We start from the raw sequence: 12,382 nt of genomic DNA, 5'->3' as shown, positions 1-12,382 counted from the left end.
TATTGGGGAATAAATGGCATTCTATATGCTGACCAGTCAGGCTGCTTCAGTAGCAATCAACATCAAAGTGATGGCTTTGAGGCATTTTGTTACTGTTCCATTGATCGTTACAGTGGACAAAACCATCAATCAAAAGTCTTTCACAAAGTCTTTTATTTCTTTTAAATCAGCAGTTAAATTTATTAACTTTACAGAGTTTTGATAAAAGCTTTGGGATAAGATGAAATGGGCTGTATTCAACATGCTGCAAATGACTCCAAATGAACAGTGACCCCAGCCCAGTACTAGATGGCTGTACCTAATTATCTGCCTTCTGATTCTATTCTACTGTTTGTTGGGAGTCTTTCCCCCCAGGAGTCAGGTCCCTGTGAAGCCTGGTCCTGTGATGAGTTGGTTTAGGTCTCTGGTAGGAGCAATTGTTACTGATATGTTGTGTCCAGGACGTGTAGTCATTTAAAGGTAGAAGCAGGGAAATTGACAAAGGCCTATGTCTCGTTGAAATAATTGTAACAGTTGTTATTTTTCCATTAATCATTTCATTATAATTGATCATATTCTTCCTCATATTTAATCATCGTGTTTGGGACATGACATTATTTCACTGAGTTGGAACTATTTCCCATGGAACTCAACTGAATCATAATTCACATTTATTAATGTCTCACCTCGTCTCTGTCCATCGATGGGACCACAGGACAGCAGATCCATGGGACACAAGACAGCAGATCCATGGAACACTGGACAGCAGATCCATGGGACACTGGACAGCAGATCCATGGGACACTGGACAGCAGATCCATGGGACACTGGACAGCAGATCCATGGGACACAAGACAGCAGATCGATGGGACACAAGACAGCAGATCGATGGGACACTGGACAGCAGATCCATGGAACACTGGACAGCAGATCCATGGGACACTGGACAGCAGATCCATGGGACACAAGACAGCAGATCCGTGGGACACAATACAGCCGATCGATGGGACACAAGACAGCAGATCCATGGGACACTGCACAGCAGATCCATGGGACACAAGACAGCAGATCCATGGGACACAAGACAGCAGATCCATGGGACACAAGACAGTAGATCCATAGGACACAAGACAGCAGATCCATGGGACACTGCAAGAGACTCTGTATGTGGATCCTGCAAGTTGGATGGGGACCTTTGGTGAACAGCAATGTTAGACTATATCCACATATTCTCAATTGGATTCAGGTCTGGGCTTTGACTGGGCCCCTCCAGGACCTTTAACTTGTCTGTTTTAAAGCCACTCCAGTGTGGCTTTGGCTGTGTGTTTGGGGTCATTGCCCAGCTGGAAGAATAATCTTCTTCCAAGCCCCATGTCTCTTGCAGATTTTTCTTTCAGGATTTCTCTGTACTTTTCTACATACACTTTGTCCTCTATCTTTACAAGCTTTCAAGGCCTTGACGCAGAGAAGCATCCCCATAGCATGATGCAGCCACCGGTATGCTTCACGGCAGGGATGGTGTTCTTATGGTGATGTGCACTGTTAGGCTTGTGTTGAGGCCTTACAGCTTTGTTTTGGTCTCATCGAAACATAGAACCATTATCAGAGATTTTATGTATTATTTTCAATAATGGCTTTCTTACCGCCACTTTCCCACAGAGGCGACTTTTGTGAAGCCCCCGGCCTATTGTTTCTGTCTGCACAGTGCCTCCCAGCTCAGGCAGGGAAGACTGTGGGTGCCTTCCAGCTCAGGCAGGGAAGACTCTTGGTACCTCCCAGCTCAGGCAGGGAAGACTCTGGGTGCCTTCCAGCTCAGGCAGGGAATGCCTGCTGACTAGTGCCCTTCTCATCCTGATAATTAGTGTTTGAGGACAGCCTGTTCTACACCAAATCACAATTGTGCCATATTCTCTCTGTTTCTTAATACCATTAATATGTTATTCAATACCTTGGTAAATTTCTTATTTTCAACCCCTGAATGGCGCTTTTGAAGAACCTTATTCTGGCTTCGCTTTGGATGTTCTTTGTCTTCACGCGGTCATTTCTGTCAAGAACTGGACTAACTAACGGTGGGACCTCAAAGAGACAGGTTAAATCAACTATGAAATCATGTAACACTTTCACCTTCACAGATTGCCTCCAACAAATTGGAGCGTGTTAGGAACCTTCAGTTTACAGGTGGAGTTGTAGCATTTTTGACCAAACCGACACTCACTGTCTCTTCTTGACATGAGTCACATGCCTCTGCCAGTCTGTTTCACAGACAATGGCCATCATTCATGAAACGTGCATACGACCAAAATTTGGTCTTAAAATTATCACACAATCATTTCACCAACCGAGCTGATATTCATCAATATTATCTTTGTCGTGTCCTTATGCTCAAACTCGCATGTAAACCAACGTAAAAAAATAAGAAAATGCTTGATTAACAATAAGAAAATCATTATCACAAAAAACAACAATCGTAACAGCCTCAGTAACAACAACCACAATTATAATAATAATATGTAATATAAAATAAAATGGCAAAGAATATAACCCATACAAAAGTACCACAATATAAAATATTGTATCACTACTGTAATAATGTCTTCTTTTATTTTTTCACTGTTTTCTGCATTTTCTATCTAATTTCTATTCTGTTCATGCATTCGTAAGGTTTGAATTGCCTTTGTGTATGTAATGCGCTAAAAAAAATAAACTTGCTTTTACTTGGTCACTCTAAACTGCCCCAAATATGACTAAATGGTCATTATGATTTTAGTGGCTGGCATCTTGATTAGATAACAGGTCTCAAATTGAATAGTGAGAGGATAAATAAACCAGTGGTTCTGGGTCGAGTAGTTACCCCAATGATGGCAGAGCTTGCTCTTCTAAAGGACTTCAGCTCTGGGCTGAGACGCGAAATAGTGTTCTGTAACTCTGCTGGTTCTGTCATGGAGAATGATGAATGGTTAATTAGCTGTTTCAGACTATATGTTGAAATCTGTCAATTCATAAGTTGATGATCAGCACGCTTGCATAAATTACAGGCGTCATATGTAAATAAGGACCGATGCAGTGCGTTCTTGTTTCTACAGTTTAATCCCACTTATCAATCTGCGTTGACATCTATGCTCATTTCAAAGAAGTACAACAGTTCTGTGAAAAACAACTTGCAGTTGATCGTAAGTTTCCTCCCGCGTTTGAATCTGAGATATTTTCTGAGAAGGTTTCATGAATGAGGGAAAATCTTTCACCAAATTCAGGGGCGGCGGTGTGTTTTTCTAGGTGTGGTGCTGGAATCCACTGGTGGGCTGCTGTCAAATGCTACTAGGTCACTGTGTAAGGCTGAGCTGTGTCTGGACACAGTGTGTTGATTATCTGGGGGGGTCACAAGACCCTTCAAGTGGGTTACAGTGTCAAAGGATTTGAGATCTGTGTGACTCCAGTGTGAGTAAGTTCATGAGTGGTTAGGTACCTCTTTTTCATGAAACCTTTCCCACACTCACCACAGATGAATGGCTTTTCCCCAGTGTGAGTCCGTTTATGTGCGGTTAGATTCCCCTTCTGACTGAAACTTTTCCCACACTCACCACAGCTAAATGGTTTTTCTCCTGTGTGAGTCAATTTGTGTATGGATAGGTTTTGTTTGAGACTGAATCTTTTCCCACAATCACAACAACTGAAAGGTTTCTCTCCTGTGTGAGTGAGATTGTGTCTGGTCAGATGACTGTTCGTACGGAAGCTTTTCCCACATTCAGCACAGCTAAAAGGTTTATTTACTGTGTGAGTCAATTTGTGCATGGATAAATTTTGCCTCTGACTGAAGCTTTTCCCACACTCGCCACAGCTAAATGATTTCTCTCCTGTGTGAATCCTCATGTGTTGTGTCAAATTTATTTTGCGTTTGACGATCTTTCCACAAAGAGGGCAGGTGTAGGATTTCTCTGTGTGACAAGTTTGGACATGGGCCTTCAGTTTCCTGGTGGAGTTGCAGTGTTTTTCACATTCACTGTGTCCCTTGACATGATTCACATGTCTCTTTGGGTCAGCTTTAAGGGCCAATTCTTTACCCCTGTCAGGGCAGCAGGGTGTTTTTCTAGGCGTGGTGCTGGGATCCAATGGTGGGCTGCTGTCAAGTCCTGCTGGGTCACTGTTTAAGGCTGAGCTGTGGCTGGACACATTATATTGACTATCAGGAGTGTCACAGGAAATGTCAAGACCCTCTAGGTGGGTTACAGTGTCAAAAGGTTTGAGATCCACTGGCCTACAGTCACTCTCTCTGTTCCCGACAGTCTGGGTTTGGGGGAGAGACAAGGACCAATTTGGGTCTTCCAGATCACATTCACTTTTCACACAGGGAGTAAATATGGAGTCTTCTGTACCAAAGATTCCTTGAAGTGGCTCGCCTGTCTGACTGCTCTTGAGCGCCTCCTGCTCCTCTTTAATCCATGTGGTCTCTGGGTCCTCCTGCTCCAAACTGGGGCTCAACTCCTGCTCACAGTGTTGCTTCTCCTCTGGGCAGCTGCTCTTCATTAGAGAAACCTGCAGTGAGTCTGGAGGAAATAGCAGAGGTCATCTTTACAGCGTTTTGAAAATGCCTGATTGCAACACAACACCATAAGAAAAATGCTTTTTGAGACGCAGACACTATTTAGACACACAAGAATGGAGTATTGTCAGTGGGGCAGAAGCAGCAGCACTTTCAACCTCAGCTCAAAGTACTAAATGCAGAGTAACAAAGTTTTTTAGAAAACATTTCTTATGTTTTTCTTTCATTAATTTTACCTGAATTAAAGGTCATATTTCTCATATTTTTTATGTAAGATTAAGCTAATAAATAACAATTATTTGTTCATCAGGTTGCCAATAATTTTGTCAGGCTCTGTATTTAGTAATAATGTGTTCATAATATTGTCCATGCATATATAACAAATATTGTTTTGCAATCAGTTATCTTTACGATGACATGTTTATATATTATTAGTTGTATTCTTTTTAAATTAACATACAAATCTTTTGGAGTGTTTTATATATTATCACCCAAATAAAATTTCAAAATCAACTTTCTAAAAACAAATTACCGGAGAATTCTGTTTAATGATAAATATCACAAACTGACCCAGATGAAATTTGTTACAGATCTTTTCATGTATCTTTTTGTGGACATATTAGCAGCTAATGTTTTTTTTATTTTATTTCAACCATATCAGAATGGATATGATTATACAACTTTAGCTTGTGTCAAGCTTAATATAGTTCTAATATTTGAAAAATAGTTTTAAAAAGATTGTTTGGGCTGAAGATATGCACAAACTAGACATGCCCACAGAATATTTTAATTCACCTGGGGGTCCCGCTGGTCTCACTGGTTTAACCCATTTGGGCTGTGAGACAATAAAGCACAAAGGAGTGCAATTTGGGACACATTTGTGACTTGAATTATGCAATGTTTTAGTCAATGAACAAATCCCTCCAGGGGTCGTTTTAGAAGAAATAAGCATTTAAAACAAATAAAGATACATTTTTAGAAGTATGTGGAATTTTTTTAATCTCCCATAAAACAATCCAGGCTCCGATGTAAACTGGATTATTTGTGAAGGGACAGGCCACAGTCACACAAAAAATATCAGATTGGTGGATAGAACCAGCATTTTATTCACTCAGACAGGATAAGATCAACTTAACTTGGTAGGTAGCACGTTGGGATAAGTGGTTTCCTGTTACGGTTTCTGATCAAGCTTTATTTCCTGTTATCTTCAACCAGACAAAAACTCAAACCCCAAATCCCAATCCAACCCCTACGCCCAACACACTTTCCACGTGCCCTTTATGTGTTACGGACAAAACTCTGAGGTAAACTTCCGCTTAGTGGCCAGGCATTTAATAAACACATCAACTTTGACACAGACTCTCCTCTTGATACAATTCATGGTCCACATTTAATTAACCACCATCAGATTCAAATATACAAATCCCACCCATTGTTCTCTAAGAAATAAACCTCATAAACAATTGGCAATGTCATGTAGGATGTATTTTGCTCTGCTTTTGTGTCAAGTCTGAAAATCAAACAGTGTAATGTAATTAGTCACGTTTGTCCATTATTTTTTGTGAAATTGAATATGTGTGTAAAAAAATCCCTTGTGGGATTTCACTTTGCTAGCTATGCATCATATTTCAAATTCACTGAAAGGGGCCGCTGGAGGGTCTGATCAGAATCGTGACATTTTTGCTCCGTCAAGTGTTGGTAGTCTCGGTCATAACCCCGCTTTCCACAAACAAAACATTTGTGTCGAGGCTTTAAAAATCAGACGTTTAATGTTAACACAGTCGTATTTTCCCATATTGCTAATTTACAAATCCAGCTTTCTGGAATATCCTTCTGGACAGTGTGTTGAAAACGAAAATTATTTTTGGCTTTCGATTATGTTGACTTAGTTAACTTACGATGTATGTCACATCAAAGTCTGTAAATCGATCAAGCAAGTGAACGACTTAGTTGCATCTGTGCTGTCCGAACTGAACCAAGTATGTTAAAATTAGGACTGCGAACCTACTGCGGTTAAAATATTTTTAGATTCGACATGGGACATTCGGCTCGTCAAATCTCAATCTCTCTTTAACGAAGTATTAAATAAATCCAATATTGGTATCATTGTGATTACAATGTTGCACAGTCCTTATTTACCCATATATTAAACAAGTATAAAATTAACGAGCCATGGAGAACCAACCGCTGTGTATCTGAGCCGAAACCAACATGGAAACGATCTACCGGCTCGTGCTGGGCGCGTTCAACTTATATGAAAATGCAGCCTTCTAACTTCAAGTTTCAATAGCTCTAACAGAACATGACTGTACAAATGGTATATTCTTGATCGGAAGAAGGTGAGGACCTATGCACACCCTTTATTTTTTCAAAATCTGAAATTTCATAATTTGACACAAATTCTTCCTTTCAATAGGTCCTACAATTAGTATGTCCTGATTCCATTTATATAATCTTGATCTGGGTGAGGAGGAATGTACACAATTTATATTTCCATGGTATATCTACTGTTGGAGCTATTGAAATGAAGTTCTGTAAAATTTTGAAAAAAATAAAGGGTGTGCATTGTCATTGTACACTTTTTATTAGAGCTATTGACAGATAAATTAGGGGGCTCATGGGCTAATTCATATATTAACTTGTCAGTTCGTGCCCAGGCCTAACGACGACGCTGTCCATTGAAGCTTGAAGGCTGCATTTCCACAAAATGTGAACGCGTCCACCACCAGCCCGGATATCGCTTCCATCTCGTTTTCTAAACCCCTTTTAGTTCTCTGTGGCCGGTGAATTTTATGTTTGGTTAATATATGGGTTAATAGGGACTGCGCAACATCGTACACACTTATGTTATCACAATGAGCCCAATATTGGACTGTCTGAATACTTCGTTAAAGAGTTATTTCGATTTGAAGAGTTGAATGTCCAATCTAAAACTAACTTAACCGCAGTGGCAAACCTTAGGGTGATTAGAAATTGTTGGCATAAAGGGTCAAATATGGTTGACATGTTAATTTCGCTTTAACAGTTTGCCATTATACCTTTACCTAGACGTGCCTAATATACATACAAACCTATTATTCTTATCTCCGGTGTAATCTGGAGCAGTCTCCGTAAACGTTCATTCTCCTCGTGGTACTCGCGTACTGTTTTCTCAACTGCCCCAAATATCTCTACAGCAGCCGCCGTTAAGCGCTCGTTTACAAACACACGAAAATACTGTAATTTTGGCATTTTCAGTCGAACAATTGGGTAGCCGACCGAGTTCGGCCACTGGTTGTCTATCTTCACTACAAAACAATAATTATATTCAAAACAATTTCCAATTCTCCTTCCGTGTTACAGCCAAGCCAGGAATAGAACATAAGCGGATGGCGATCCGGAAATGTACAACAGCGCGACCTGGTGTTTGGGGGTTTAATATTGGCAAAGACAGTCAGCGTGTAGACCAGTAGGGAAACGTGCTCATGTTTTTCAAATGGTGTTAAACATTTTATTTATTTTTTAAATCTAAACAAGGAAAATTTCGAGGGAGATATGCTTTGCCAATAAGTATATTAATGATGATTACACAAACTATATAAAATGCTTGGCCAGGCTGTATCAACACTTGTATTCTGTCCATTCTACTCCCCTCTTTTTTCAGGTTTTCACCAGGTGAGTATGACTGAGAGAGAACCCAATTTTAAGCAACAACCTGGGAGAAAATTGACATTGACTGTTTGCTCAAGGACAGAATGACAGATTGTTCACCTAATTCGCTTTGGGATTTTAACTAGTAACCTATCTTCCAGCAGTCAAACACTCTGAACCGGGCCCTTTCCAAGATGAAATGACTGAGGGGCATATCTAATTCATATCCCATTTGCTGTGTTTATGGGGAAAGATAACTGGGAGGGCACAGACTATATCTGGAGGGGCAATGAACCCGCCCCCCATCCAATGGAACTCAACTGAATCATAGTCTCACCTCACCTTTAATCTGTCCATCACTATACATTTTTTTTTAAATGTTATGATATCCTGTGGATTTTTGTACAAAATGTTAACCAGCTGAATGACAGCATTCTGAAAAGGAGGACTTTCTAAGTTCTTGCAATGCTTTGTTTCAGACAAACAACAATTGACTACAATTCGATGTATTAGTTAAATGTAAAGGATGACATTTCCTTTAATGTCTACCTTTCAAAATCAACATTAAACTTTTCTGTCATGCCTCTCCCAGTCTGTTTCACAGACAATGGCCCTCATTCATGAAATGCACGTACAATTATTTCACGACAGAGCTGGTATTCATCAATATGATATTTTTCGTGTTCTTACGATCAAACTCACGTCTGTTTGGAGACAGTGTAAAACCACGTCAAAAAAATAAGATCATGTTTGATACGCAATAAGACCATTATTATCACAAAACTAAAATATCCTAACAGCCACAGTAACAACAAGAATAATAATAATAGGTAATATAATAATAATAAGTAATATAATAAGTAATATAATAATGATAGGTAATATAATAATAATAATAGGTAATATAATAATAATAATAATTAATATAATAATTAATATATTAATAAAATAGGTAATATAATAATAATAGGTAATATAATAATAATAACAGGTAATATAATAAGTAATATAATAAAAATAATAGGTAATAAATAATAGGTAATATAATAATAAAAATAATAGGTAATTTAATAATAATAGTTAATATAGAATAAGATGACAATGAATATAACACATACAAAAGTACCACATTTAATTTGTATCACTACAGTAATAATGTATTATTTATTTATTTCACTCTATTATGCATTTTCAATCTCTTTTTTCTATTGTGCAAGCGTTTGTAAGATTTAAATTGCCTTTGTGTATGTAATGTGCTAGACAAACTGGCTTTGCCTTGCTTTTCCTAGGTCACTCAGGCCTAGAGCATCGACATACTGGAAAATCATAAATGGTCATTATGATTTCAGCGGCATATTGATCATATAACAGGTCTCAAATTGAATAGTAAGAGGATAAATAAACCAGTGGTTCTGGGTCGAGCAGTTACCCCAATGATGGCAGAGCTTGCTCTTCTAAAGGACTTCAGCTCTGGGCTGAGACGCGAAAGAATGTTCTGTTACTGTGCTAGTTCTGTCACAGAGAATGATTCAGGCTATAATTTGTTGAAAGCTGTCAATTCACAAGTCGATGATCACCACGTTTGCATAAATTACAGGTGTCATATGTAAATAAGGACAGATGCAGTGCGTTCTTGTGTCTACAGTTTAATCCCACTTATCAATCTGCGTTGACATCTATGCTCATTTCGAAGAGGTGCAACAGTTCTGTGAATAACAACTTGCAGTTGATCGTAAGTTTCCTCCCACGTTAGAATCTGAGATATTTTCTGAGAAGGTTTCATGAATGAGGGAAAATCTTTCACCAAATTCAGGGGCGGCGGTGTGTTTTTCTAGGTGTGGTGCTGGAATCCACTGGTGGGCTGCTGTCAAATGATACTAGTGTAAGGCTGAGCTGTGTTGATTATCTGGGGGGGTCACAAGAAATGTCAAGACCCTTCAAGTGGGTTACAGTGTCAAAGGGTTTGAGACCTGTGTGACTCCAGTGTGAGTAAGTTCATGAGTGGTTAGGTACCTCTTTTTCATGAAACCTTTCCCACACTCACCACAGATGAATGGCTTTTCTCCAGTGTGAGTCCGTTTATGTGCGGTTAGGTTCCCCTTCTGACTGAACCTTTTCCCACAGTCACCACAGCTAAATGGTTTCTCCCCTGTGTGCGTCAGTTTATGAACAGTTAGATTCCTTTTGACACGGAAGCTTTTTCCACAGTCATCACAGCTAAAAGGTTTCTCTCCTGTGTGAGTCAGTTTATGAGTAGTTAGGTTACCCTTCCGATTAAAGCGTTTCCCACAGTCACCACAGCTAAATGGTTTCTCTCTTGTGTGAGTCAATTTATGTACGATAAGGTGCTGCTTGAGACTGAAACTTCTCCCACTATCAGCGCAGCCTAATGGATTCTCTCCTGTGTAAATACTTTCATTGAACAGATTACAGGTGCTCGGTTTGGAACAATGTTCTCCTGTTAATGGGTTTGGATGCAGTGTTGGGCTGCTGCCAGGTCGAACTGGGTGTCTGTTTATGGACAAGTTATAGCTAAAGGCATTGTTTAAATTATTAGGAGGGGTGAAGGGAATTTCAAGGCCCTTTAGGTGGGTTACAGTGTCAAAAGGTTTGAGGTCCACTGGTCTGGAGTCACTCTCTCTGTTCTCCACAGTCTGGGTTTGGGGGAGAGTCATGGACCAAGCTTCCTGATCACATTCACTCTTCACACAGGGAGGAGAAAATATGGAGTCTTTGGTATGAAAAAATGCTTGAAGCTGCTCTTCCTCCTGACTGGTCCTGAGTTCCTCCTTTTCCTGTTTAATCTGTTTGGGCTCTGGGTCCTCCTCCCCCAGACTGGGACTCCACTCCTGCTCAGAGTGCTGTTGCTCCGGGGGAACCTCCTCTTCAGAGACAGTGAGAGAGAACTGTTGAGAGTCTAGAGGGAAGGAGAGGAGGACCAAAGGTTATACAGAATAGAATAAATAGAACAAACTTATACACAGAACAAAATAGAACTCTTCAACCCAAAAATAAGATTTTTAAATCATATACATTATGAAGTCTCTATTGGCATGGATTTAAATTATCTATATAGCCTTTTGGAATTGAATGTTTCTTTATTATAACAGGCAATTAATTAAGTACCAATAACTTGACAATAATGGCCTGACAGGAGGAAAAAGGCTTCCTGTAGGGAATGGGTGTTGGGATTAAATGAAAAGAAACAAACAGAAGACACAGTACACAGCACAGTACTAACAAAGAGAAGAAACCACTAAACTACAGAAGAAACACGTAGAAAACGGAGTACAGGCAACTTTTGTCTTGTCTACTGTGGAGCACCTAAACCAGTGTACAGAATTCCCAAATAATTAATCCTTGTATTCACATCAGTTTAGAATATTTAGTAACGTTACTTTCATAACTAAAACAAATGTACAAACACAGAAGATTTGCGGATTGTACAATCCAGCAAAAAAAAAGCATAGCCTTTTTTGTTCATCCTTATCAAGGACGGCAATAGTTCCGGGGACTGAATTATTGTTGGAGAGAGGTCATGCCTCTATTTAACGTGTTGTTACTCGCATCATAGTCCACATGGATTTCCTCAAGACTGCCACAATTCACTTTTCTGTAAACTCATGTAACTTCCGTAAACTCCCGTTGCTAAAGATTACTTAAAAAATATCTACATACTTTAGTTGAGGTTTAAGCTGTGTGCAGTCAGCAACACGATGCTGTAGAAGGCTAAATAATTCTAAAATAATTATCTCTACTCGCCTAATTTAGCATTGAACAGAACTGCAGATATACTAATTATCTACTTGCATACCTATTTTACGTAGTGTTATCGCCGGTGTTATCTGCAGCAGCCTCCGTAAACGTTCAATCTCCTCGTGGTACTCGCGTACTGTTTTCTCAACGGCCCCAAAAATCTCCACAGCAGCCACAGTTAAGCGCTCATTCAAAAACACACGAAACGACTGTAATTTAGGCATTTTCATTTGACGAGTTAGGTCTCCTACGCAGTTCATTTAATGTTACTCTTCTTTCTCAAAAACTAGTAAAATTGAAAATCAAAACAAACTTGTTTCCAATCCTTCTTCCGGGTTCTAGCGACGGAATTTGGGAGCATTTCTAAAGAATAAGCACACGACAGCGCCACCTGCAGGTTAGGGGTTCACTACCGTTAAAAGCAGCCAGTCCACAGACCTGCGATGAGAAAGGTCCGGAATGGCTCTTTAATGGTTGTAG

At 39.6% G+C, this 12,382-nt stretch overlaps 2 protein-coding genes and 1 long non-coding RNA gene across 3 annotated transcripts; all 3 read right to left on the bottom strand.

Moving 5' to 3' along the window:
• Positions 1-136: 136 nt before the first annotated feature.
• On the bottom strand, positions 137-2,464 carry LOC117595594. Its single transcript, XR_004576855.1, has 2 exons — positions 666-2,464; positions 137-403 (listed from the first exon to the last, which is right to left on the bottom strand). It is a non-coding gene; the product is annotated as an uncharacterized LOC117595594 (long non-coding RNA).
• A 583-nt stretch (positions 2,465-3,047) lies between these two features.
• Positions 3,048-7,850, bottom strand: LOC105025551 (gastrula zinc finger protein XlCGF57.1-like). Its single transcript, XM_010896305.4, has 2 exons — positions 7,588-7,850; positions 3,048-4,520 (listed from the first exon to the last, which is right to left on the bottom strand). Exons 1-2 carry the CDS (start codon positions 7,745-7,747, stop codon positions 3,376-3,378), a joined length of 1,305 nt encoding a protein of 434 aa, XP_010894607.2. The 5' UTR covers positions 7,748-7,850; the 3' UTR covers positions 3,048-3,375.
• On the bottom strand, positions 3,048-12,239 carry LOC105025552 (zinc finger protein 569-like). The gene is made up of 3 exons (XM_010896306.4): positions 11,961-12,239; positions 10,060-11,063; positions 3,048-3,353 (listed from the first exon to the last, which is right to left on the bottom strand). Exons 1-2 carry the CDS (start codon positions 12,160-12,162, stop codon positions 10,093-10,095), a joined length of 1,173 nt encoding a protein of 390 aa, XP_010894608.2. The 5' UTR covers positions 12,163-12,239; the 3' UTR covers positions 3,048-3,353; positions 10,060-10,092.
• Positions 12,240-12,382: the final 143 nt, after the last annotated feature.

Source organism: Esox lucius, chromosome 15, assembly GCF_011004845.1.
Source record: "Esox lucius isolate fEsoLuc1 chromosome 15, fEsoLuc1.pri, whole genome shotgun sequence".
In the NCBI taxonomy this organism is placed as follows: Eukaryota; Metazoa; Chordata; class Actinopteri; order Esociformes; family Esocidae; genus Esox; species Esox lucius.
Note: the sequence above shows the minus strand (reverse complement) of the source record. Positions and strands in the feature narration are given on the sequence as shown.

Excerpts from the sequence above, each read along its gene's own strand:
- LOC105025551 (XM_010896305.4), bottom strand. The coding sequence starts at position 7,747 with ATGCCAAAATTACAGTATTTTCGTGTGTTTGTAAACGAGCGCTTAACG. Across the intron at positions 4,521-7,587 it reads ACCGGAGATAAGAATAATAG|ACTCACTGCAGGTTTCTCTA; the intron begins GTTTGTATGTAT and ends TATTTCCTCCAG.
- LOC105025552 (XM_010896306.4), bottom strand. The coding sequence starts at position 12,162 with ATGAACTGCGTAGGAGACCTAACTCGTCAAATGAAAATGCCTAAATTA. Across the intron at positions 11,064-11,960 it reads GATAACACTACGTAAAATAG|ACTCTCAACAGTTCTCTCTC; the intron begins GTATGCAAGTAG and ends CCTTCCCTCTAG.